The following is a 22,931-nucleotide window of genomic DNA, read 5'->3' on the forward strand; positions in this document are numbered from 1 at the left end:
TCGGCCGCCGGCCTGGCCCAGAGCAGCGTGGGCCTCTCGTGCCATCTCCCATATGTACCAAGGGGCCATTTCCTAGGAGACTACCTAACTTAGTGAGGAAGCAGGGCAGATGGAGGGCGGGGCGGTGACAGGCCCTCCCCACGCCCACTCTCGGCTCCAGTGGGCTTCCTCCTCCGGCCTGGACAGCCACGGCCATGGAGCAAGCAGGGCCACGCCATGCGGGGTGGAGTGGGGGGGGGGCAGGACGGCCAGTGGGGGGGGCTGCGCCGTGCATTTCTCATGTGATGTCTTATATGTTAATATGAAATAAAGTCAGAGCTGTACCTGTGCACACGCGAGCACGTCTGCAGGTGTGGGGCCGGCCCTGGCAGCAGATAGGAGGCCAATGGTGATGTGATCACATGACACAGGAAGACCCTGTGCAGCAGGCCCAAAGCCCTGGATTCGACCCTGGCACCTGCCCCCAACCCCCCAAATCTACTCCAGGAACTGGGAAGGTGGCTTAGTGGTAGCGTGCCTGCCTAGCACGCATGAAGCCCTGGGTTCGATTCCTCAGTGCCACAGACACAGAAAAAGCCGGAAGTCGTAGAGCACTAGTTTTGAGAGACAGCACCCAGGCCCAGAGTTCAAGCCCCACGACAGGCAAAAAAAAAAAAAGCTGAGCGGGGCGAAGCCCAGTGGCAGAGCACTTTGCCTAGCAAGGTTCAACAAAAATGTCCCCTGCACACCCAAGACAAAAATGTGTGTGTGTGTGTGTGTGTGCGCGCACACTCGCGCCAGTCCTGAGGCTTGAGCTCAAGGCCCGGGCACTGTTCCTGAACTGTTTTGCTTGAGGCTGGCGCTCTACTACTTGAGACACAGCTCCTTGGACTTTTCTGGCTTTGAACTGTAACCCTCAGATCTCAGCCTCCCAAGTGGCTGGGAGGGCAGGCGGAGCCACTGGCGCCCGGCCGCAGAGAACTCTGGGAAGAGCCCTTGTTCTGAGGAGTGACCCAAGGAGGGGACTCGGTGGATTTGGCTTCTAGAAAGTGAGGCACCAAACACGTCACGGAGCAAGCCGTTTCTGTACGCGATCGCTCCTTTTATTGACCTGTTTTAAAATAAAACACATTTCTACCAAAAACCCAACATTAGAGTCAGGCAAAGCATAGGAAGGCTAAACTAGGTGTGGCTGAGTGAGATCTGGGGCAGGGTGGGGGTGCCATGTCCCTCCCAGACGCCTGCCCTGGACATCAAGACGAGGTTCTGCAGGAACGTGGGGGGAGGGGCCGAGGCCGCACTCCTAGAGCCCCCTCGGCCATGGGGGACCCCGCAGGGGCCTTGTGCTCCCAGTGTCCCAGGACAGGGCCACTGGCTGCGCAGTGGGGTGCTGGGGCGGCTGGAGGCCTGGTAATAGTCGGGGGTGGGGGTGCCCAGAGTCCCAAGTCCCCATCCTGGCTTCCCAGGGAAGAAAGACGCGCCACGCAAGGAGCCCACGGCTCCAGTGTTCACAGGACAGACTCCACGCGACGGGCGGGGAGCGTACAGACCCAGTGACGCGAGACCTGTCCATTCCCAGCCCGACTCGGGAGCCTGGAGCACCCCCACACGGGTACCCCTCACAGTTTCTCACACCCTCTCCTTCTGCACACTCATTCCCATCCCCACAGGGGTGCAGGTTCAATTTTCTTTAAATGCTAGATTAAAAATAACATGGCCCGGGGCTTTCAAGAATTCCTAATGATGCCAACATCCCAACCCCAGCTGAGGGGCCTCGGTGTGGCGCAGCCCACAAGAGAAGGGGGGTTGAGGAGGCCACACTGCTCCCCGCGCACCTCTACCCCAGTGCCCAGATGGGGAGGTGGGGAGGGGCGGGCAGGCCTGGGCCACTTGCATCCACCTGGCTGGGTGGAGGAAGGGAAGAGGCGGGAGCAGCCCTGGGGGGCCCCTGGTTCCGGGATGGGCGCCCTAGAGGCGGTCGGGCTTCATGCTGAAGGGCTCCAGCCGCTCGCTCTCGGGCAGCAGGCTGTTGAGCCGCTCCATGAGGGGCAGGGTCTGGTCGATGCCCAGCTGCACGCGCCGCAGGATGGCCGACATCTCGTGCACCTTCTGGATCTGCTCGGCGTACCTGGCGTAGCGCTTCTGCCGCTCCTGCATGGAGCTGAACAGGGCGCCCACCGACATGTCCATCTGCAGGGGGCGAAGCAGAAACGACGGCCGTGACCCTCACGACTCCTGCGGGCCACCAAACGGGGTGTCTCAGCAAAGGGGGGGAGGGGAGGGGAGATGGCGCTGCTCACGCTCGCTCGCGTGTCAGTGCGCAGAACCAGAACGGAGTTCAATCTCATTTAAATGCTCGGCTTCGCCTGCATTTACAACAGGCAGGGAATAAACTGGACTGGGCCCTCGTCCAGGATTTCTGGGTCTTGGCAGGGCAGTGCTGGGGGGCGGGGGGAAGGAACTGGGGGGCCGGGCCCAAGGAAACCACAGTTTACCTTCTCACCAGGCAGGCCAGAACCAGCCCATCCCGGCCTTGTTTCCCACTGCCACAGGCCCCAATCCTGCCACATTTCCTGCCACTATGGACCACAACCTAACCACACTTCCTGCCACTAATGGGACACAATCAGCCACCTTTCCTGCCGCCATGGAACAGGCTGGCTTTCTCATCACAAAAGAGGGGGAAGTCTGTGAAAAGGCTGCACGCCCTCGGCCACGCGTGACACAGCAAGGGAACTCCACGTGTTCTGGAAACGTCTTCCCTGCGTGTCTCGGCAGTGTGCTACCCAGGTCTCCTGTTTCAGAGTAAGCAGTCACAACCCAGTCCATCATTTCAGGCCGAGGAGGGAGAAACAGACGTGGAATGCGCTCCAAGCATGGCGGGGCCCAGGGACCCCAGCGCCTTACCTCCTTGATGCGCTTGACCAGGGCGTTCTGGTCAAAGGCCACGGCCTCGGCGCACTGGTGCAGGTGGTCCTGGTAGCGCAGGCACAGCTGTAGCACCTGCTGGGGGTCGAGCTTCTCCAGCCGGGCATTGGCGGGCGAGGTCTGGCCGCTCAGGAGCCCTGAACGGGGGTGGTGGGGGGGCGGGGGTTACTGCCACACTTGGACCAGCCTGCCACACGGGGGGAAACACAGGCCGGGCCAGGCTGAGCCCGCATCTTCTGGGGGGCTGGCCAGGGGACACCCGATCCCGCACCAGCTCACAGCACCTACCCATAAGCGCCCAGCTCACACCAGCTCACAGCCGGGAAGAGCCCCAGCCTGGCGCTGGTGGGGGGAGCTCTGGGCCTTGCTTATAAATACTGTCTGCATTCTGGAGAATCACAAGGTATAGGAAGTCACAACACGATACCCCCACAAGTGTGGCTGCCCCCTCCACAGGCTGTCTTACTGTGGTGGCCGTGGGCGCCCCCACGGAGGTGCAGAGGGCACCCTGGGCTTCTTGCCGCCCAGTAGTGCCCGCCATATGCAGCCACCCACCCAGCGATGGGCCCTGGAGCTGCTCCCGGTAAACTCCATTATTTATGGGCGCACAGAGACAGGCTGGCAATAGTTCCCTCTCCCCAAATGAAGGTCACAGCCAAGCGCCAGTGGCTCATGCCTGTCATCCGAGCTACTCGGGAGGCTGGGGTCTGAGGACTGAAGTTCAAAGCCAGCCCAGGCAAGAAAACCTGCAACAATGGAATACTACATAGCGATTAGGAATGGTGAAATATTGTTATTCGCAGGGAAATGGTCAGAACTCGAACAAATAATGTGGAGCGAGACAAGCCTAGAACACACAAAACAAAGGGGCATGATCTCCCTGATATATGACTGTTAACAAAGGGAGACGGAGAGACAGTAGAGACCAGGTCTGTGAAACCAAAAACTGCTTGTCAAATGGTATTCCCCACAGATTGGGGCAGCGACCCAACAGTATGTAACTAAAACCAAACAATTACTCAACATATAAAGGTCAAAAATTGACCTCTCAGGGGAATACAATAGCTCAAAAGCTATGTATGTACGTTCATATAAGACTACTGTCGACATATGGTCTAATATCGACATTACATTTAAAGCCCTAGGCGAACTTTCTTGGGCACGGCCACGTGGCTACTGTATATGTTCTTGACACATTGTATATTGTATATAAGTCTACCTGACCTAGAGAAGGGATAGAAAAAAGGGCGTAAGATATCACAAGAAATGGACACACTGCCCTACTATGTAACTGTACCCTTTTTGCACAACACCTTGTCAAAAAATTTGTGTTCAATTAATAAATAAAAAAAAAGAAAGCCTGTGACACACTCCTCATCTCTGATGCACCAAAATGCCCCAAATGGCAGAACTCAAATGGTAGAGTGCTAGCCTTGAGCAAAAGAGCTCAAGGACAGTGCCCAGGCTCTGAGCCTAAGCCCTACAACCAACAAAATAAAATAAAATAAAAAATGAAGGTCAGTCACGTGCTTCCTGTGGCTTCTGTCATAACAGCCAGCATGTCACAGTCTGTGAGTGCTTTTCCCACTGGCTTGCGCTGATTTGAGTTGTGACCTGGTTTACAGGAAATCAGGACACTGCACTCAATGCCCCTGGCCCTCAGAAACACTAGACACGTTGGTCTGCTGACACCTAGTGGCAGAGGGGCCACAAGGCAGGAGGGCAGGGCTCCTGGGGAGGAGGGCTTAGAGTTCCCACTTGACCTTGGAGGGGAGAACGACCTTGGGAAAGAGTGAAGCCATGGGGAAAGGGGAGAGAGCTATGGGAGTGAGCTCTCAGTCCAGCCCGACTCTCCTACACTTACATTTGCATAGTGTGTGTGCGTGTGTGTGTGTGTGTGTGTGTGTGTGTGAGCGCCAGCAGGAAACGCAGGCAGCAGTGCTTACCTTTCAGAAGGGGCTGGAAAGCTGGGATCTCCTGCAGCTTGATGACGTCAGGGTCATTGCTGACGTTCCTTGAGGCCTGAGAGCCCTGTGCCACCACCACGATGTCGCCCATCTTGGCTCTGTGCTTGGCAGGAGGAGTCACTGCAAAGGAAGCCACGCTGCTCAGGAGCGCTTGCCGGCGGTCCCACGCCTCGCCCACCTTACACAGTCACTCTGCAGCGCTGGCCTGACAAGTCAGAAAGCCATTCGACAGCCCACTCTCACATCACACAGAGTGCGTGCCGAGAACTGGGGCACCAGGATAAAAGAGGAGGACCGCTGTGGGAGACGGTACAAACGGTACATCCATCCGGGAACCCTGAAGCCAACCCGCCTGGGTAGCAGTCTCAGACCCCTGCATGTTTGCCTCAGCCTCCACTGAGCCTGTGGATTACTGCTGCCTGTCCCGGGGCCTCAGAAACAGGCCTTCCACCTGCAGCTCCTAACCGAGCTCGGCAGGCCATGCTGGAGTCTCCCCTCTGCAGCCTCCGGCAATCTGGGACAGCCTCCGGTGCTTTCCTGACTCGGTTTCTGCACCACTATCTCAGGTCACACCTTCACTTCCCTGACTGTTATTAAGTCCGGAGGATCTGGAATCCAAGGAGAAATTAAAAACACAATCTGCCTGGATGTTCCATGCTGAGTTATAAAATGTGCCCGTGCAGTCAGCCATTGCCTTTATGACATCGATCTATCTTCCTGCCACCCCCCCACCCCCCGGCACACAAGTTGGGTTGTGTAACATGGGCTTTCTGATGGCGGTGGGAAGCAGCTTGGGTGGGCTGTGCCTGGAGCAGAGGAGACTCACCAGCAAGCCCTCCGGACAGTGGAGCTTTATTACTTGGTCGAATTTGGCTGGGCAGAAGAGACTCAAGCCTTAAAGGGGTCCCCATGCCCTGTCACTCTCCAAATACACATATGAACCTTTGAAATCTAGTCATCAAAGTCTTATCTCAAGGGTTCAAGGGTCTTCTGGAAGCTTTGGTCTCCTGAAGCTCTGCCTACACTGCTTTTAGAAAAAATAAATCCATCCCTGCTACCTTTATTCCTCCCTGGGAAAAGTTCCTTAACTTCTTCCTGGAAATGTGCATTGCATTTTACAAAAGCAATGCCAGAGAGCTTTCCTGCTACAAATCTAATATGATTCTTCCCCAGAGGAACAAAAAAAGGCTTCCAACATCCTCTGGAGAAGCTTCTGCTGTCTTATTCAAAATGGGGCCTCATAAAGATGCACAGATGTTCAGGCAAGAGCTGGGAACGTGGCTTAGTGGTAGAGTGCTCGCCTAACATGCATTAAGCCCTGGGTTCCATTCCTCAGCACCACATATATAGAAAAAAAAAAAGCCAGAAGTGGCGCTGTGGCTCAAGTGGTAGAGTGCTAGCCTTGAGCAAAAAGAAGCTCAGAGACAGTGCTCAGGCCCTGAGTTCAAGCCCCAGGACTGGTTAAAAAAGACGTGCAGGCAAAGCACTTGGCCCCAGATCTGCCCCAGTGCCACTCCAAGATTTGCCCCACGTGCCAGTCAGGCCCCAGGCCTGCTTGCTCCTCTTTCTGAGCAGCAGTTTCTGTCTTCCCTAGGTCCCGCACTCAGGTGGCTGAGGAGCCCCTGAGCTGTCCCTGGCTGTCTTATAAATGGATGACATGGTGACACAGGGGATAGTGGCCTCCTGAACCCTCAACCCTCCAGCATGCTGACCTCCAGTGCTGGGCAACCCAGCTGTGTCCAGGTGGAGGACAAGGACACAGCCATTCCAGGACCGCATGCACCAAGGCTCCCTTCCCACCACCCCAGTGCCACTGGGACTGCAGGGTGCTATCCAGGAGCCTCGCATGGCCGCGCCCACCCAGACCCTCACGTGTCATCCTGGGGCCGCGCGCACTGAGATCCCCGCGTGCCATCTGGGGCCGCTCGCACTGAGGCCCCCGCGTGCCATCCGGGGCCGCGCGCACCGAGGCCCCTGCGTGCCATCCCGGGGCCGCGCGCACTGAGGACCCTGCGTGCCATCCCGGGGCCGCGCACACCGAGGACCCTGCGTGCCATCCCCGGGCCGCGCGCACCGAGGCGTCTGCGTGCCATCCCGGGGCCGTGCGCACTGAGGCCCCCGCGTGCCATCCGGGGCCGCGCGCACCGAGGCCCCTGCGTGCCATCCCGGGGCCGCGCGCACCGGGGACCCCGCGTGCCATCCCGGGGCACTGCGCAACGAGATCCCCGCGTGCCATCCGGGGCCGCGCGCACCGAGGCCCCCGCGTGTCATCCCGGGGCCGCGAGCACGCAGACCCTCGCCTGTCATCCTGAAGCCTTGCGCACTGAGATCCCCGCGTACCATCCCGGGGCCGCGCGCACCCGAGGACCCTGTGTGCCATACGGGGCCGCGCGCACTGAGGCCCCTGCATGCCATCCCGGGGCCGTGCGCACTGAGGCCCCTGCGTGCCATCCCGGGGCCGCGCGCTCCGGGGACCCCGCGTGCCATCCCGGGGCCGCGCGCACCGAGATCCCCGCGTGTCATCCTGGGGCCGCCCCCACGAGGCCCCTGCGTGCCATCCCGGGGCCTCGCGCACCGGGGACCCTGCTTGCCATCCAGGGCCGCGCGCACTGAGGCCCCTGCGTGTCATCCCGGGGCCGCGCGCACCGAGGCCCCTGCGTGCCATCCGGGGCCGCGCGCACCGGGGACCCTGCGTGTCATCCCGGGGCCGCGCGCACCGAGGACCTCCGCCAGCCGTGTTAACCCAGTCGCCTCGCCGCGTCGGGAGATGGCAGCCGGCAGAGGCCGCGCTCGGGCGCCGCCCCGGGCCCCGAGCACCGACCTGAGCTGGGGTCGCTGGGTCGGCTCTCGGCCTCGGCGCTCTGCTCGCTGCCCATGGCTCCGGCGGCGCGGGGAGGGTGGCCGCGCCTGGGCTGGGGCCTGGGGGGCGGCGAGGCCCCGAGTGCGGGGCAGGCGCGGCCTGGCCCGCGGCTCCCGGGTTCGCTGGAGCCCAGAGAACGGAGGCGGGGAGTGGGCGACGGCAGGAGCCGCCGCTTCCACTCCGGGTCAGACGCCCCGGCGCTCTGCTTCCGGGAAGCGGGCTTCAGTTCCGGGTCGGGAGGCCAGGACACACCCCTCCTCCGCCCCGAGGAGGAGCAGGGAAAGGCGTGGCCACGCCCCCTTAAAGGACCAGAGCACCTGGGAGCCTGAACTGCTGCCCCCAAAAGCCAGTAAACCCACGCTCATCTGTAAGCACCACCCACCTGCTGTGGCCACGCCCACTCGGAAAGCACCCTCCAGAGGACGTAGTCCCGCCCACCCAAAGCAACGCCCACCTAATTTGGTCACGCCCACATTTCCTGTCAGCTCCGCCCATTGGGCGTGACCACGCCCACACCCGTGGGCAAGCACCGCCCCACCGCCGTGGCCACGCCCACGCTTCTCTGCAAGCAAGTCCATCTGCTGTTGCCCCGCCCATGAATCCTCCGCAAGGACCGCCCATGGGCTATGGCCCCGCCCACGATCGCCGTAAGCGCCGCCCACCTGTGGATCGCTTTAACCCAGTTCACAGCTCACAGAGCGCTGTACTGACAGGACTGGAACCCACAGCCCTAACAAAGCAATCACTGGCGGCGCTTCTCAGGGGGTGTACTGCGTGTGGGGCGAAGATCACTGCGAAGCTATGCCTGGGGAAGGGTTATCTGGAGATGAAACGTCCTGGTTCATCCACATTTGCTGGCGCCTGCAATGTGTTTTTCTTTTTTAGTTGTTTTATTTTATTTATTTATTTATTTATTTATTTATTTATTTATTTATTTATTTATTTATTTAGGCCAGTCCTGGGCTTTGGACTCAGGGCCTGAGCACTGTCCCTGGCTTCTTTTTGCTCAAGGCTAGCACTCTGCCACTTGAGCCACTTCTGGCCATTTTCTGTATATGTGGTGCTGGGGAATTGAACCCAGGACCTCATGTATACAAGGTGAGGCACTGTTGCTGCTAGGCCATATTCCCAGCCCTTATTTTATTTTATTTATTTATTTTTTTTTGGCCAGTCCTGGGGCTTGGACTCAGGGCCTGAGCACTATCCCTGGCTTCTTTTTGCTCAAGGCTAGCACTCTGCCACTTGAGCCACAGCGCCACTTCTGTCCGTTTTCTGTATATGTGGTGCTGGGGAATCGAACCCAGGGCCTCACGTATACGAGGCAAGCTCTCTTGCCACTAGGCCATATCCCCAGCCCCCTTATTTTATTTTTATTGTCAGTCACAGGGCTTGAATAGAGGCCCTAGGTGCTGTGCCTGAGCTCCTCCTCCTCCTCCTCCTCCTCCTCCTCCTCCTCCTCCTCCTTCTGCTCCTCCTCCTTCTTTAATCAAGGCTAATGCTCTACCACTCGAGCCACAGTCCCACTTCTGGCTTCTTGCTGCTAAATTAGAGATTAAGAGTCTCATGCACTTTCCTTCCCAGGCTGGCTTGGAACTGTGATCCTTGGATCTCAGCCTCCTGAGTATCTAGGATTACTAGTCTCTGGGTAGCAAATGGATTTTGGTTAAATGATTATGGCATTAGGTGTTGGGCATATAGTTTCACCTGTAATAGATGCTGTTAGTGTTTTTTAACCACTGTAGCCCATCTCTGCCCACAGGAAATCCTACAGAGAGCTGACCGTGTAGCGTGCCAGCCTGCAGCAAAAAGCTAAGGAATGGTACCCAGGCCCTGAGTTCAAACCTCAGAACCAACACACACACACACACACACACACACACACACACACACATTGTCAACTCCAGGCGGGCTGGGATGCACAAAATCCCAGCCACTGGGGAGGTAGAGGTAGGATGAGAGCAACATCTGAGGCCTGCAAAAATGGGAAACACTGGGTGACACCACACATAAGCTACATTAGCAAAAGGACGTGGGGACCCTCTCAAACGGGACAGCCCCTGGCTGGCAGGCAGGAGGGCCCTGAGTTCAAGTCCTGGTGCCACAAAATAAAGGAAAAGAGTACTTGAGCACTCTGCGTTCTACGGGTGGTGCCCAGAGACCATGCTCTGGGAGCATCTGACCCTGGGCTTGGGATACAAGGTGTGTGTGTATGGGGGGGGGGGTGTCTGTGGGTGAACTCCGTGGGCAGAGGGCTGTGCCCCGGTTCATTGTGGGGTGGGAGCTACCAGGCCTCGCTGGGAAGCAGTTCTGGTTGCAGCAGCTCCGGGTGCAGCAGGTCCGGGTGCAGCAGCTCCGGCTCCGGTTGCAGGGCGGGGCAGCCCGGGCGGGGACCGGCGAGACACACGGTCCCCACAGCAAACTTTCCGCCCCAGGCGGAAGCAGGAACTGGCCCGTGCGCGCTCCCGCGCGCGCGCGCGCGCGCCCCCGGAGCCCCAGCGGCCTTGTGCAAATCGGGGCGCTCCGCTGGGCTCCCGCGATCGATCGATCGTCAGATCCCCGCCGCTCGGGACCCCCCACTCCGCCCCCGCGGGCAGTCAGCGCTTAGTCACGTGTGGAATCAAGGTGCTGTGCCCATTGGCTCTGGGCTGGGCTGGGTGGGTCTTAAATGGTGGTCCCCAAGCAGCCACTGTAGGTGCAGAGTTACTTCTTTATGTCTTTCCTAACCTAAGTCCATCCCCCCACCCCACCCCGGGCTGAAAGATTGAAGTATTTCTCTCTTGGTTTGTTCAAAGAGACAAAACCCAGCCAGGTGGCTGGTACCTCCCGCCCGCCTGTCATCCCAGCTCCTCAGGGGGCTGAGACCTGAGGACTGTGGTTCAAAGACAGCCCAGGGCAGGAAAGTCGGTGGGACTCTTATCTCCAGTGAATCACCAGAAAATGAAGTGGTGCCAGGCTTGAGCTAAAGAGCTCAGGGACAGTGCCCAGACCTTGAGTTCAAGCCACATGATTGGCGAAAATAAGAAGGTAGATAGATATAGATGGATGGATGATAGATAGATGGGTGGGTGGATAGGTAGATGGATAAATAATAGAGATAAAACTCACGGATGGCTTTCTGTTTCTGTTCTAGAAAGAGATTTCTTCATCTGTGTAAACCTCTCCAGGCCGGCTAAGGCTGCAGGGGTGCAGCCCTCGGCCTCTGAGGGCTAAGATCACACTGAAGTCCACAATGCAGCTCAGGGAGGACTGTGGCTGGACTTACGCCTTGGTGACCCTCAGTCTGCTGACCCTCAGGCTGTCGGCCGGCCAGAAGTGCCTGTCCCAGAGCCTAGAAGACATGGTCATTGATATCCAGTCGTCGCTTGCGAGAGGCATCAGGGGCAACGAGCCCACCCATGTCGCTTCTCAGGAGGACTGCCTCAACAGCTGCTGTTCCACCAGGAACATCGCAGGTCAGGGAAGAACGCGGTGCCCTGTGTCCCCAGGGCACAGGCGCAGAGGGTGTCGTGGTGGGGGTACATATACCGGACACAGCTCACGCCTGTCATCCTAGCTACTCAGGAAGCTGAGATCTGAGGATCGTGGGCTGAAGCCAGCCCGGGGAAGGAAAGTCCGTGAGAGTCTTATTTCCAGGACACCACCAAAAAGCTGGACGTGGAGCTGTGGCTCAAGTGGTAGAATGCCAGCCTTGAGCAGAAGAAGCTCAAAGACAGTGCTGAAGTTCGAATTCAAGCCCCAGGACTGGCACAAAAACAAACAAACAAAAATCCTTTGCCAGGCACTGGTGGCTCATACCTGTAATATCTACCTATGAGCCTGAGATACAAGGATCTAGGTGGTGGTTGTTGGGTTTTTTTTTTTTTTTTGCCAGTCCTGGGGCTTGAACTCAGGGCCCGAGCACTGTCCCTGGCTTCTTTTTGCTCAAAGCTAGCACTCTACCACCACTTGAGCCACAGCGCCACTTCTGGCCTTTTCTATATAGGTGGTGCTGGGGAATTGAACCCAGGGCTTCATGTATACGAGGCAAGCGCTCTTGCCACTAGGCCATAGTCCCAGCCCCAAGGATCTAGATTTGAAGACAATCTGGGGCAGATAAATCTGAGAGACTCTTACTGGCAAAAAGATGGGAATAGAGGTGTGGCACATGTAGTAGAGTGCCCGTCTGGAGTGGAAAAAGAGTGCAATTCCTTGAGTTCCAGCCCAGCATTGGTATGCACGTGCGTGTGCGCGCACACACACGTTCACTTTGCCAAAGCTTTCTGAATTCAGATGTCTTTTAACATTGCTTTGCACAACTAAGGGGAGGAGAAGGAAAGGACTCAGCTAGCCAGGCTTTTCCGGCTTGGCCTGGCGGGGAGGTGAAATCCTGTCTCAGTCGTCATGCTTGTCAAACTTTCCATTGCAGGGGACAAAGCGTGCAATCTGATGATTTTCGACGCCCGGAAAGCAGCTGGACAGCCCAACTGTTACCTGTTCTTCTGTCCCCAGGAGGTGTCGTGTCCCCTCAAGACTGCGGCAGTGGGACTCAGCACACACAGAGTAATCCCAGGTAAGGCAGACCTGTGCGCTGGTTTCCTGTGATTAGAATTCCTCATGGACCCAGTTTCTATGGGAAAGTTTCTCCTGAAGGCTCCTTAAGTAAATGGGAAACACTTATCGCACGATTTGAATTTCTTTACTTTTGGGGGGTGGGGTGGAGGGCACTAGTCCTGGGGCTTGAACTCCAGGCTCGGGCGCTGTCCCTGAGCTTCTTTTGCTCAAGGCTGGTGCTCTACCACTTGAGCCACAGCACCACTTCTGCTGGCTTTTTTGAGTACTTTGTTAGAGATAAGAGTCTCAGGGAGTTTCCAATCTGAGCTGGCTTCCAACTTTGATCCTCAGATCTCAGCCTCCTGAGTAGCTAAGTAGCAAGGATTACAGGCGTGAGCCACCTGTACCTGGCACAAGTTGAATTTCCTTACACCAAAATGTGTTTTCCAGTGAAAGCACTTGTTTAATTAACTCTGTTTGTACCTTCCTATGAGGAGAGAAAGGTACACAGGAAGGTTGGGCGCCTGTCATCCTAGCTCCTCAGGAGGCTGAGATCTGAGGATCCCGGTTCAAGGCCAGCCTGGGCAGGAAAGTCTTTGAGATCCGTATCTCCAATGAACCACCAAAAAAAGAAAAAGAAAACAGAAAAAAGAAAAGCCAGAAATGGAGCTGTGGCTCAAATGGTAGAGAATTAGCCTTGAGCAAAAAGACTCGGGGACCTCAGGTCCTGAGTTTGAGTCCTAGTCCTGACACAGACACAGACACACAGATGCATACACACACACACGCACGCACACGCACACACACACACAGAAGGTACACATGTCTTTCATTTAAAAACAAAAAGGGCCATGCGCCACCCCACCCACTGCTTATGCAATATTTCTTCCTTGAGGCCCTGGAGTTTGCACTCAAGGCTTTGCGCGTGCCAGGCTGGCTCTGGAACGCCTGAGCCCCACCTCCAGCTCTTTACACAGATCCGAGGCTTCACGTGTGTCAGGATACCCAGCTTGTTTGCTCTTACATTCTCACTCATTGGCCGCCCCACTCGCCTGGGATTTTCTTGTCGGTAGAAACACCCCTTGCACACTCGTGTGCTGGGTTCTCTGCACTTTATTGTCAGGACGCTCCTTGCTCACCCCTACCGACCCCCGCAAACCAGACCCTACTTGAGCCGTGTGCAAGCCACATTCCCAGCCTCTCCTTTGACTTGTTCAGATGCCCGCACGTCGATGGGAGCTGCCGTGCGACCTCAAGAGTTGGCAGCCGAAGACCCCTCCCCTGGCCGGGCCTCAGTCACCCCCTCCACCCTGGGGCCCACCCACCCAGGGCCTACCCACCCCTCGGGCAGGGGTGCGTCTTCTCAGATGCCCGAAACCTCAAGTCACTGGCAGCAGCTCCTCCAAACGTACCCCTGGGGGCCACGGGGGCCCCAGGGTCGCTCCCAAGGTCCCCTGCCATTCTCTGCCCCTTCTCCCTCGACACCCGGACGGGCCACTCCCAGCCAGCCTGCAGTCTCAGCCCCTGTCACCCCTGAGCCCCCTGCAGCCCCCCAGCCCTCCCATACTCCGGGGACCCCGCAGACACCCCCTGCGCCTTCCCAGTCCCCCACAGCTCCCGTGTCTGCAGATTTGCCACACGCAGTGACTTCGGCAGCAGTGGTTCCCAGCACCCTCTTTCTGGCTCCCGGGGAGGAGGTGCAGGGCACCTGGGAAGCAGAGGCCCCAGGAGCCACATCCAGGCCCGTGCCAGGCCCTACCACCCTCTCCCCGGCCTGGGGACACGGGGAAGCCAGGGGGTACCCCTCCCCCCCTCTGGGGGGCGCTCAGCAGAGCCGGGGTGGCCTCCCCTTTGAGAGGTGGCTGTTACTGGGCACCCTGCTGTCGGGTGTTCTGCTGCTGGCCCTGGGCCTCCTCCTGTTGGGCAGGGCGCTGCTCCAGGCCCTTCGTACCAGGCCCTACTCCCGCCTCGACTACCTGATCAACGGCATCTACGTGGGCATCTGAGGGACGCCACGGGACGCCCACCCGCGGGTCCTCTCCTAGTGTGGAAGGCTGGGAATCCACCAGCCTCCCTCCCCTTCTTGCTCCTCCCCTCCTCGTTCCTCCTCTCCCTCTCCTTCCCCTTCTTCTTGCCTGGTCATGCTACCTTCCCCTCTCCTCTCTCCTCCCTTCCCCCTCTTCTCTCCCTTTGCCCTTCTCTTCCCTCCCCTCTTCTCTCCCTTCCTTCCTCTCTTTCTTTCCCGTGCTTTCTCTCCTGTCTCCTCTTTTCCTCTCCTCTCCTTCTCTCCCCTCCTCTCCTCCCCTCCCTCTCTCCTTTCTTCAGGGCTATGCTCTGTGCTCTGCAGATAGTCTGCCTCTCAACTATACCCCCACTACCATCTTTTTCTTTCTCAGTATTTTGTTTTGAAGGAGAAAATAAACCAAATGATGTCATTCGAGTGATCCGTCCCTAATTAGCTGAGAATAAAACTCTACGTCCAGTAGAGACGTCACTTGTGGAGTCAATTGCAGAGTTCGGCGAGCCTGGTTGCAGGTCAGGTCAATGATGACAAGGTGACAAGGGCGTTGCATTTCTTTTTATATGAATCTCAATCAAATTTATTCCCCGATGTGTTCCCTTCCAAATAAAGACCTGGATGAATTTCCTGCTGCTCTGAAATGTCTTCGCCTCCAGCCAGATGGCTCGCAGTGTGTTCCTACTAACAAAATGATGGGAGGATGGACGTGTGGGTTCCCAGTGGGACTCAGCTCCCTTCCTGTCATCTGCTGGGGGGGCATGGCAGCAGACAGGAGCCCCATGAAGAAGTCGGTTCCCACAGCTGGCCTAGTCAACTTCCTGTTTTCCTGGAGCATGAACTCAGGGCCTGGGCGCTGTCCCAGAGCTTTTCCGCTCAAGGCTGGCGCTCTACCACTTGAGCCACAGCTCTACTTCCCAATTTTCGCTGGCTAATGGTAGGCAAGAGCCTCATAGACTTTACTGCCCAAGCTGGCTTCAAACTTCGAGCCTCAGATCTCAGCCTCCCGAGTAGCTAGGATGACAGGTGTAAGCCACTAGTGCCAAGCTTCTGTTCTGACTCTCAAGTGTGCAAGTGTTCTAAGCATACCCGAAGTTTAACACTGACGCATGTTATTTATAAACCTTTATCTGAGCTTGATCTGCAATCAGTTATATAGCTTGATTGGGAGCAATTGTAATAAAATAATACACAGCACCAAGATTAGCATGCTGTCATTATTATGATTCTTTTGGTTCGTTGCTGAAATTGCTGGGAAATGCTTGCGAGACAGAGAGAAACGAGAGGGGAGGCAGCTTGTCAAGATGGGTCCTTCAGACATCTCGTCTCTGGAGGTTGTTTTTTTTTTTATCAATCCTGGGGCTTGAACTCAGAGCCTGAGCACTGTCCCTGGCTTCCTTTTGCTCAAGGCTAGCACTCTACCACTTGAGCCACAGCTTCCAGCTTTTTCTCTTTATGAGGAATCGAACCCAGGGCTTCATGCATGCTAGGCAAGCACTCTGCCGGTAAGCCACATTCCGGCTCCATCATCTCGGGATTTTAAGGTGCTTGATCCACAAAAACAAGAGGTTTCCTGAGTCCCTTCTGAAGACAGACCTGGCTCCTAAAGACAAACCGGACTGCAGAGAAGAACGCTGTCCCATCACAGGACACTAGGGGGCAGCAGGAGCCAGAGAGTCCGTGAAGGCCTGACCGGCTCTCCACAGCCTTCCTCCTCCTCCTTGGTGCTCTCAGAAGGTTGGATAAATAAAAACCTTGAGTCGATTTAATTGAGCAAGTACTTCAAGCCCCAAGCTGGATAGGGTCCCACCTGGCTGTGCCATAGAGGAGCTGGGATGGGGCTGGGGGGGGGGGTACCTGCATTCATGGCAGGCCTTGTAGGAGGAACAGCTCTTGTCCCCTGCCCCCAAGGGTGGCTACAGTGCCCAAGCCCCAAGTTCAAGCCCCACCACTACCACCAACAAAAGATAGCGGCTTTATCTAACAGAATTATCTCCGCAACTTTCTGTTTTCACCAGTTCTCTCTCTCTCTCTCTCGTTGGTTATAGGGCTTGGACTCTAGGCCTGGGTGCTGTCCCTGAGCTCTTTTGCTCAAGGCTAGTGTGCTACCCCTTTGAGCCACAGCTCCACTACTGGTTTTTTGAGTGGTTAAATGGAGATAAGTCTCATGGGGACTTTTCTGCCTGGGCTGGCTTTGAACTGCCATCCTCAGATCTCAGCCTCCTGAGTAGCTAGGAGCCACCAGAACCCAGCTCATTTTCTGTTTTTTTGTTTTTCATTTTCTTCTAAATTTGTAATTGGTTTTCTTTTTTTCTTTAATTTATTTATTAATTGAACACAAATTTTTTGACAAGGTGTTGTGCATAAAGGGTACAGTTACATAGTAGAGCAGTGTGTACATTTCTCTGTTTTGTTTTGTTTGCATTAGTTCTGGGATGAACTGGGGGTCTGGAGGCTGTCCCTGAGCTTTCTTACTCAAAGGTTAGTGCTTTACCACTCGAGCCATGACCTGCACTTCTGGCTTTCTGTTGGTTGAGTCTCATGGGCTTCCTTGACCAGGGGGCTGGCTTTGAACCATGATTCTCAGATCTTAGCTTTCTGAGTAGCTAGGAAGACAGGCGTGAGCCTCCAGTGCCCGATTTGCTTTCCACCTTTTATGTGGACACTCCATCTTCCTGGCAATGTTTCAGGAACCTGGAGACATCCACTCCTGGCTCATCTCTACCCACATGCCAGTGGCCACCGGTGGCTAGATCACAGACCCATTTTTCCCCTCATCACGTCCTAATTACAGCGTTGAAAAGGATTAGAAAATCCAGCTTAGACAGCGGAAAGACCGGTCCGGCCTGGTCCTCCCTCCGCCCGCCCTCTGTCCACACAGTCAATAAACTCTGGTTCGTTTGAACGTCTTCTGCATTCCCAGCGCGCTGGGGGCCGTGGCCTTAGAGCAAGCGACGCCCGAATGCAGCCAGACAGAGAGTGGAAGAGTTCAGAGCGGGGAGACTGGTCATCAGCCAGACCTGCCCCACCCTCCTCAGCCGGGCAGGCTGGAAACCAACAGCAGCTTCCACCTGCCCCATTGCCAAAGGCTTGGCTCCCATGGGAAGTGAGGAGAGAGGGGGCCGCGGGAGGAGGGAAGGCAGGGGGAGCCAGGGGAAGGAGAGATGACGGAATGGACAGGTTTTCCTAGCGATGCTCGTCTCTTCCAGATCTCTGCGGCCCTTAAGGCCTCACTTCTAACATCCAAGTCCCCACACTTATGGACCACACATAGCCGAGAGACAGACAGACAGACAAAGACACACAGAGAGAGGAAATCGAGCAGGATAATGTAAACATTGAAGAGGAAAATAGAATTCGAGCAAATGTGTAAGTTTATCAGTGTGTAGGCAGGCAAGAACTGGCAAGCAAGACGACCCCAGAAACGAGACAAATGAACCATAGCAGACAATTAGACATATGACTGACACAAGCATGACTTGATGAATGATGTGATTTAATTGGGGGGGGGTGAGGGGTTCTTGGGTTTGATGAACTCAGGGCTTTGCACTTGCTAGGCAGGCAGGTGTTCTACCGCTTGGGCCATGCCCTCACTCCTCTCTGGTTATTTCTCAGACAGAGCCTTACTTCTCACTCAGGGCCGGTTTTGGACTTGGATACACTCTTAGGAGTGTGACTCTTGTGTCGCTGGGATGACAGGTGTGTGCTACCATGCTGAGCCTAATGGTAAAGGAAACTTCCTTGCTGCTCGATCTGTGGCATTAGATGTGGCTGCACCAGGCCCCCTTTCCAAGTTCCAGAACAGAAGGGGCAGGACAGCCGCACTTGTGCACGCAGGCACAGAGAGCCAGCCAGCCTGCCAGCCCTACCCACCCACCCCTGCCTCCTGGACTGGCATGGCCATTCCCTGATTCGCTGCTGTCCATCTCGCTCTCTTTAAATCCTTCTCAGTCAACATCAGCAACAACCTGAACATTTGAGAGAGGAGCGAACCAAATATCTTTTGAAGAGGGAGAAAAAAAAAATCCAGAGGCTGAGATCTGAGGATTGTGATTGGAAGCCAGCCTGGGCTGGAAAGGCCTTGAGACTTCTCATCTCCAATGAACCAGCAGAAAAAGTGGGAATTGGAGCTGTGGCTCAAAGAGCTACAGCACCAGCCTTGAGCAAAAGAGCTCAGGGATGATGCCCGGTCCCTGAGTTCAAGCTCTACAACCGACCAAAACAACAGCCAAAAAGCCAGGAGAGTTCTGCACTCCCGGGACTTGGTCTGGGCTGTCCACCATCCTCTCTCCTAACCTCACCCACCTTTAACTGGAACCCAGCCGGCTCCCTAGTGGGGTGTACCCTCCCCCCAATCTCCTCCCTGCAGTGCGGGGCGGGGGGGGGGGGGAATCAGACTTTGAGAAAAACAAGTATGAAGACTGGATGGTGCGTGCTTAACTTAAAAAAAAAACACACATAAAAATGACGGTGAAAACTATTTTGGAAAAGTCACTATCTCCAAAATCGCGCTCTGTAGTAAAGTTAATGAGGCCCTTATGTCCCTGACTGAGACTTAGGAAAACAAACTGAAAACAAATACTTTTGTGTCTGCCAGGGGAAATGTGATCTACTGTTTCATATTCAGTCAGTACCCCCGCCCAGTCAAAATGCTTTAAAATGGTAATGATTCCAAAGGCCAGCCGGGGGCTGTGTGTGTGTAACTAACCAGAGGCCCCCATATTTACTCCCACTCCCAGCTGGAGGCAAGGGGCTCAGTCTCCTGGTTCCTGCTCAGTCCTCTCAGTTCCCAAGTAGGGTGGGCAGTGGAGGCTTCGTTTGCACAGGGGCCACCTAGACGTGAGGCGTGAGGCGTGATTGGGATTGGTGTGGAGCACTTTTGGCCCTGGGTTGGGAAGGGTGTGGGGCTCCCGGCTGGACACAGAGGCTAAGGCCGGAGGTCTGGGGCCAAGTTCCTGGGTGGAGAATTAAAGGTGGGAGGGTCCAACCATCCAGTGAGACCACCAAGGCACCTGTCCAGGAGTAACGTGTGTGTGTGCATGTGTGAAAAAAACCAAGCTAGTTCCCAAGCGCTGCAGTTCGCCTGCCTGGGAGACTCTGAGTGAGATACTCCATTAGGATTGGTTTCCTCCTCTTTTATCTGCGAGGGCAGATCCTGCGGGTGGATGGGGGCTACGGTCTCTTTCCCTCCCTGCAGATTCCCCTCCCGCACCTGCCCTCGGGGCTGGAGGGGGCAGGGACGAGGGCCAAGCCCCATTGATCTGGACATGGAATTCCACAATAGCCATGGCGTACTGACTAGGTACCTGAGTTTCCAACAGCACAGCGCCTCCATGGGACGGGAGAGACAGAGCTGGGGAGGACTGCAGACACCCGCTCACAGAGTGCCTCGAGAAAGTGGGCGAGGCTGGGAGATTAGTTAGCAGGGGTGACTCACACAAGTGGGGAAGTCCAGTTCTCAGGGTGCCAAAGATGAGAGATTAGGCGCAGGGTAAGGAGGCTCCAGGGTGTCTTGTGAATGAATTACAGCCACCATGGGTGGGGAGAGAGGTGTCACTCACCCAGTTAAAAGGTGTTAAAGAGCTCTCTGCATCTACATAACAAAACCTCCTTGTTTAGCTTCCAGATGGCATGTTTTTCTTTTTCCCCCACCCATAATATTCTTAATGTGGAAAAAAATAAAAGTAGGGGGCTGGGAACGTGGCTCTGTAGTAGAGTGCTGGCCTAGTGCGTGTGAAGCCTGGAGTTCAAGTCCTCAGCACCACATAAACAGAAAAAGCCAGAAGTCGTGCTGTGGTTGAAGTGGTAGAGCGCTAGCCTTGAGCAAAAGCAGCTCAGGGACAGTGCCCAGGCCCTGAGTTCAAGCCCCAGGACTGACAAAATAAATAAGTAAATAAAGTATAATACAAAGAACGCCTTGTCTTCAGTCACATGAGGGGAAGGGGAGACTGGCTAGCCTGCCACCCCTTATAGCGTTATTTCCTACAAATACAGAGCTTTGTAGGAAATCAGAGGTTGGTGTTGGTGTGTGTGCGTGTGTGTATGTGCGTGTACACACACCAGAGCTGGGGCTTGAACTCAGGGCCTGGGTGCTCTCCCTGGCTTTTCTGCTCAAGGCTGGCGTTCTACCATGTGAGACACAGCTCCATTTGTGGCTTTTAAGTGGTTCTTGGATCAGAGTCCTCAGATCTCAGTCTTCTGAGTAGCTAGCACAACAGGTGCCTGGATATTAACTTTTCTTATTTCATGAACGGGCACCCCTCCCTCCTGGGCACCCATCCCACGTGCTCATCTGCCAACCTGATTATGAACAAGTGCCCCCAATGCTCAAGGGTGAAACAGAGGGCCCCCCCCACCCCCATGGCCAGCCTGGGTATAAATAAAGGCAATTAAATTGTCTGCTATCTCCCTATCCCCTCCCCCACCCCTATCATTTCTAGCTGCAGGAGCTCAGGTAGGTCTTCAACCCACTCAAGCAGTACCCGGGGACCTCACACTTGGCTCAGCTACACCTCCAGCCCCCTTTCCATATCCATATTTTTTCTTAAATGCACTTTTGTGCCACTGCTGGGACTTGAACTAAGGGTCTGGGTGCTGTTCCTTAGCTGCTTCTGCGCAAGGTTGGAGCTGTAAAGACTGAAGCCACAGTCAAGTGGTAGAGCACCAGCCTTGAGCTGAAGAGTTCAGGGACAGTGCCCAGGCCCTTAGTTCAAGCCCCATGACCGACAAGGAAAAAAAAAAAGGACTGAAGCCACAGCTCCACTTCCAGTGTTTTCAGGGTTCAGTGGAAATAAGAATCTCATGGGCTTTCTTGTCCAGGCTAGCTTCAAACAGAAATCCTTAGATCTCAGCCTCCTGAGTAGCTATGATCATAGGCGAGAGCCACAGCATCTGACACAAATTGGTTACTTTTGAGCTAGGGTGTCCTTTCTCTTCCTGGGGTGTACACCTGAGCCAACATTCACCTATTTCGGGGTTCTTTTGATAGCTGGGATTTAAGAGGCGCACTCCCATGCTGAGCTCAGCCTCTTTCTGCCTAGATGAAGAAGTCTCTCCCAACTCTTCCACTCAGGGGGTCTGGAACCTTAAGTCCTCCCAACCTCAGCCTCCCAGGCAGCTGCCACCACAGGACAGGCACTCCCCGCTGAGTCTAGCTTTTTGGGTAACAGAAGGGGGTAGGGTCTCCAACCAGGCTGGCTTTGAACCTTGATCCGGTGGATCACAGCCTCCCAAGTAACCAGGATTACAGGTGTGAGCCACCTGTACTTAGGTTTCACTTTTTTTTTTTTAAAGGTCAACTGGAAAAAAAAATGTCTAAAGCTCTTACTACAATCCTTACATTGGTTGGTTCAGGTGCTCTCCTGCCTGCCAGTGAACCCCAGCTCCATCCTGGGGCGGCGCCTCCTACCCGACTACAGGTGAACCCCAATATCACCAGCTCCTACCTGAGGCGGCGCCTCCTACCCCACACAGGTGAACCCCAATGTCACCAGGCTACCTGGGACTGTGCCTCCTGCCCAAGCCTGCAGGGGAACCTCAAGTGTCACCGGTTCCTGCTTGGGGAGTGGGGGGGGGGGCGCCTGCCCACCTGCTGCGGGGAAGGGTGTGGGGGGGCAGCGGGAAGAGGCAGCCGTGACTCCAAAGTCTTGAGGTGCACGTGTGGTCGTGCACACGGGGAGTGGAGATGTGCACGCCTAGTTCTGGAACCTTCCTTTCCTCTGTGCGGCCACCATGCCGCCCCTCTCCAGTCCCGCCACCGGGACCGCGTCCCATCCCAGTCCTGGGCCGTCCCTCCCGCCCCCCCAGTCCCGCCGTCGGAGGTGGTTGTGTCCTACCCACCCACCGATCCCGGACCCGCGGCTCGGAGCGCCGCCGGGACGCCGGGCCCCGAGGCCTCCGCAGCCCCACCTGCCTGTGCGGGGCCGGGCGCACAAAGAGCGGCGGTGGCCGCGACGGCGGCGGCGGCGGCGGCCCGGCCGAGCCGCAGAAAATAGTCCCGGCCACTCCCTCGGGGTTCCGCGGACGTCGGACACGCCCTCCGCGGGGAGGGCCGGCCCGGGAAGGAGTCCCCCTCGGAACGCGCGCGGCCCGGGACGGCCCGTGGCGAGCCGCCGGCCTTTCCCCGGTGCGCTCCCATCTCCGGGAGACGGCGTGAGGCCTCGGTGCGGCGCGGCCGCTTCCCACCTCTGCGCCTGCGCGGGCGGCGCCGAGCGGCGGCGGCGCGGAGGGAGACGCCGGCAGCGGCGGCGCTACGCGCGTGCGTCGTCACGCGTCGTGCGTCGTCGTGCGTCGTGGCGCGTCGTCCGCCGCGCCGCCGCTCCGCTGCGCGAGGGGCCGGGGCTGAATGAGGAGCGGCGCTGGGCAGCGCGGCGCCAGGGGAGGTGGAGGAGGAGGAGGAGGCGGAGGAGGCGGAGGAGGAGGCGGCGGCGGGATGGGAGCCGACGCCGGCGTCGCGCGGGACCGGGCCGGGGCGGCGCGGTAGAGAGGGCGGCGGCGGCGGCGGCGGCGGCGCGCGCGCGGGGCCTCGACCGGCTCCTTTCTTCTTCTCGGGCCGGGGAGCCGGGCGGCATGAGCGAGCACCCCCGCCGCTGCGGCGGCCGCCCCGGCCCCTCGCCTCCGCGTCCTGTGGCGGCGCGGCGCCGCTGAGGAG

The 22,931-nt window shown here is 56.8% G+C and overlaps 3 protein-coding genes across 8 annotated transcripts in view; 2 read left to right on the forward strand and 1 right to left on the reverse strand.

Annotated features, from left to right (window-relative positions):
• Positions 1-1,040: 1,040 nt before the first annotated feature.
• Positions 1,041-22,867, reverse strand: Borcs5 (BLOC-1 related complex subunit 5). 2 transcript variants are annotated; one of them, XM_048335258.1, is made up of 6 exons: positions 22,862-22,867; positions 20,231-20,233; positions 7,696-7,793; positions 4,854-4,994; positions 2,887-3,044; positions 1,041-2,169 (listed from the first exon to the last, which is right to left on the reverse strand). In XM_048335258.1, the coding sequence occupies exons 3-6, from the start codon at positions 7,748-7,750 to the stop codon at positions 1,948-1,950; spliced, it is 576 nt and encodes a 191-aa protein (XP_048191215.1). In that variant the 5' UTR covers positions 7,751-7,793; positions 20,231-20,233; positions 22,862-22,867; the 3' UTR covers positions 1,041-1,947. The 2 variants fall into 2 exon arrangements, with proteins under 2 accessions (XP_048191215.1, XP_048191217.1); XM_048335260.1 differs by lacking the exons at positions 20,231-20,233; positions 22,862-22,867 and adding an exon at positions 7,833-7,943 and having other exon boundaries at positions 7,696-7,791.
• Mansc1 (MANSC domain containing 1) overlaps positions 10,306-22,931 on the forward strand; it is a 32,170-nt gene continuing 19,544 nt past the window's right edge. The window contains exons 1-4 of one of the 2 annotated variants that reach the window (XM_048335256.1): positions 10,306-10,356; positions 10,865-11,186; positions 12,140-12,283; positions 13,483-14,308. In XM_048335256.1, the coding sequence (XP_048191213.1) occupies positions 10,964-11,186; positions 12,140-12,283; positions 13,483-14,270 (1,155 nt within the window). In that variant the 5' untranslated portion in view covers positions 10,306-10,356; positions 10,865-10,963 and the 3' untranslated portion in view covers positions 14,271-14,308. Of the gene's footprint in view, positions 10,357-10,859; positions 11,187-12,139; positions 12,284-13,482; positions 14,309-22,931 lie in introns of those variants that run through there. The other variant, XM_048335257.1, reaches the window with a different exon arrangement.
• Positions 22,784-22,931, forward strand: part of Lrp6 (LDL receptor related protein 6) — a 78,331-nt gene continuing 78,183 nt past the window's right edge. For all 4 annotated transcript variants that reach the window (XR_007209276.1, XR_007209277.1, XM_048335254.1 and 1 more), the window contains exon 1: positions 22,784-22,802. The gene's annotated coding sequence lies outside the window, so the exon portion shown is untranslated. The remainder of the gene's footprint in view (positions 22,803-22,931) is intronic.

Source organism: Perognathus longimembris, chromosome 27 (assembly GCF_023159225.1).
Source record: "Perognathus longimembris pacificus isolate PPM17 chromosome 27, ASM2315922v1, whole genome shotgun sequence".
Lineage (NCBI taxonomy): Eukaryota > Metazoa > Chordata > Mammalia > Rodentia > Heteromyidae > Perognathus > Perognathus longimembris.

Bases quoted from the DNA above. Each gene is read 5' to 3' on its own strand.
- Borcs5 (XM_048335258.1), bottom strand. From the start codon at position 7,750: ATGGGCAGCGAGCAGAGCGCCGAGGCCGAGAGCCGACCCAGCGACCCC. The intron at 4,995-7,695 runs GTCGGTGCTCGG...CTTCCTTTGCAG, and splicing joins ACCCAGCGACCCCAGCTCAG to TGACTCCTCCTGCCAAGCAC. The intron at 3,045-4,853 runs GTAAGCACTGCT...ACCCCCGTTCAG, and splicing joins TTTCCAGCCCCTTCTGAAAG to GGCTCCTGAGCGGCCAGACC.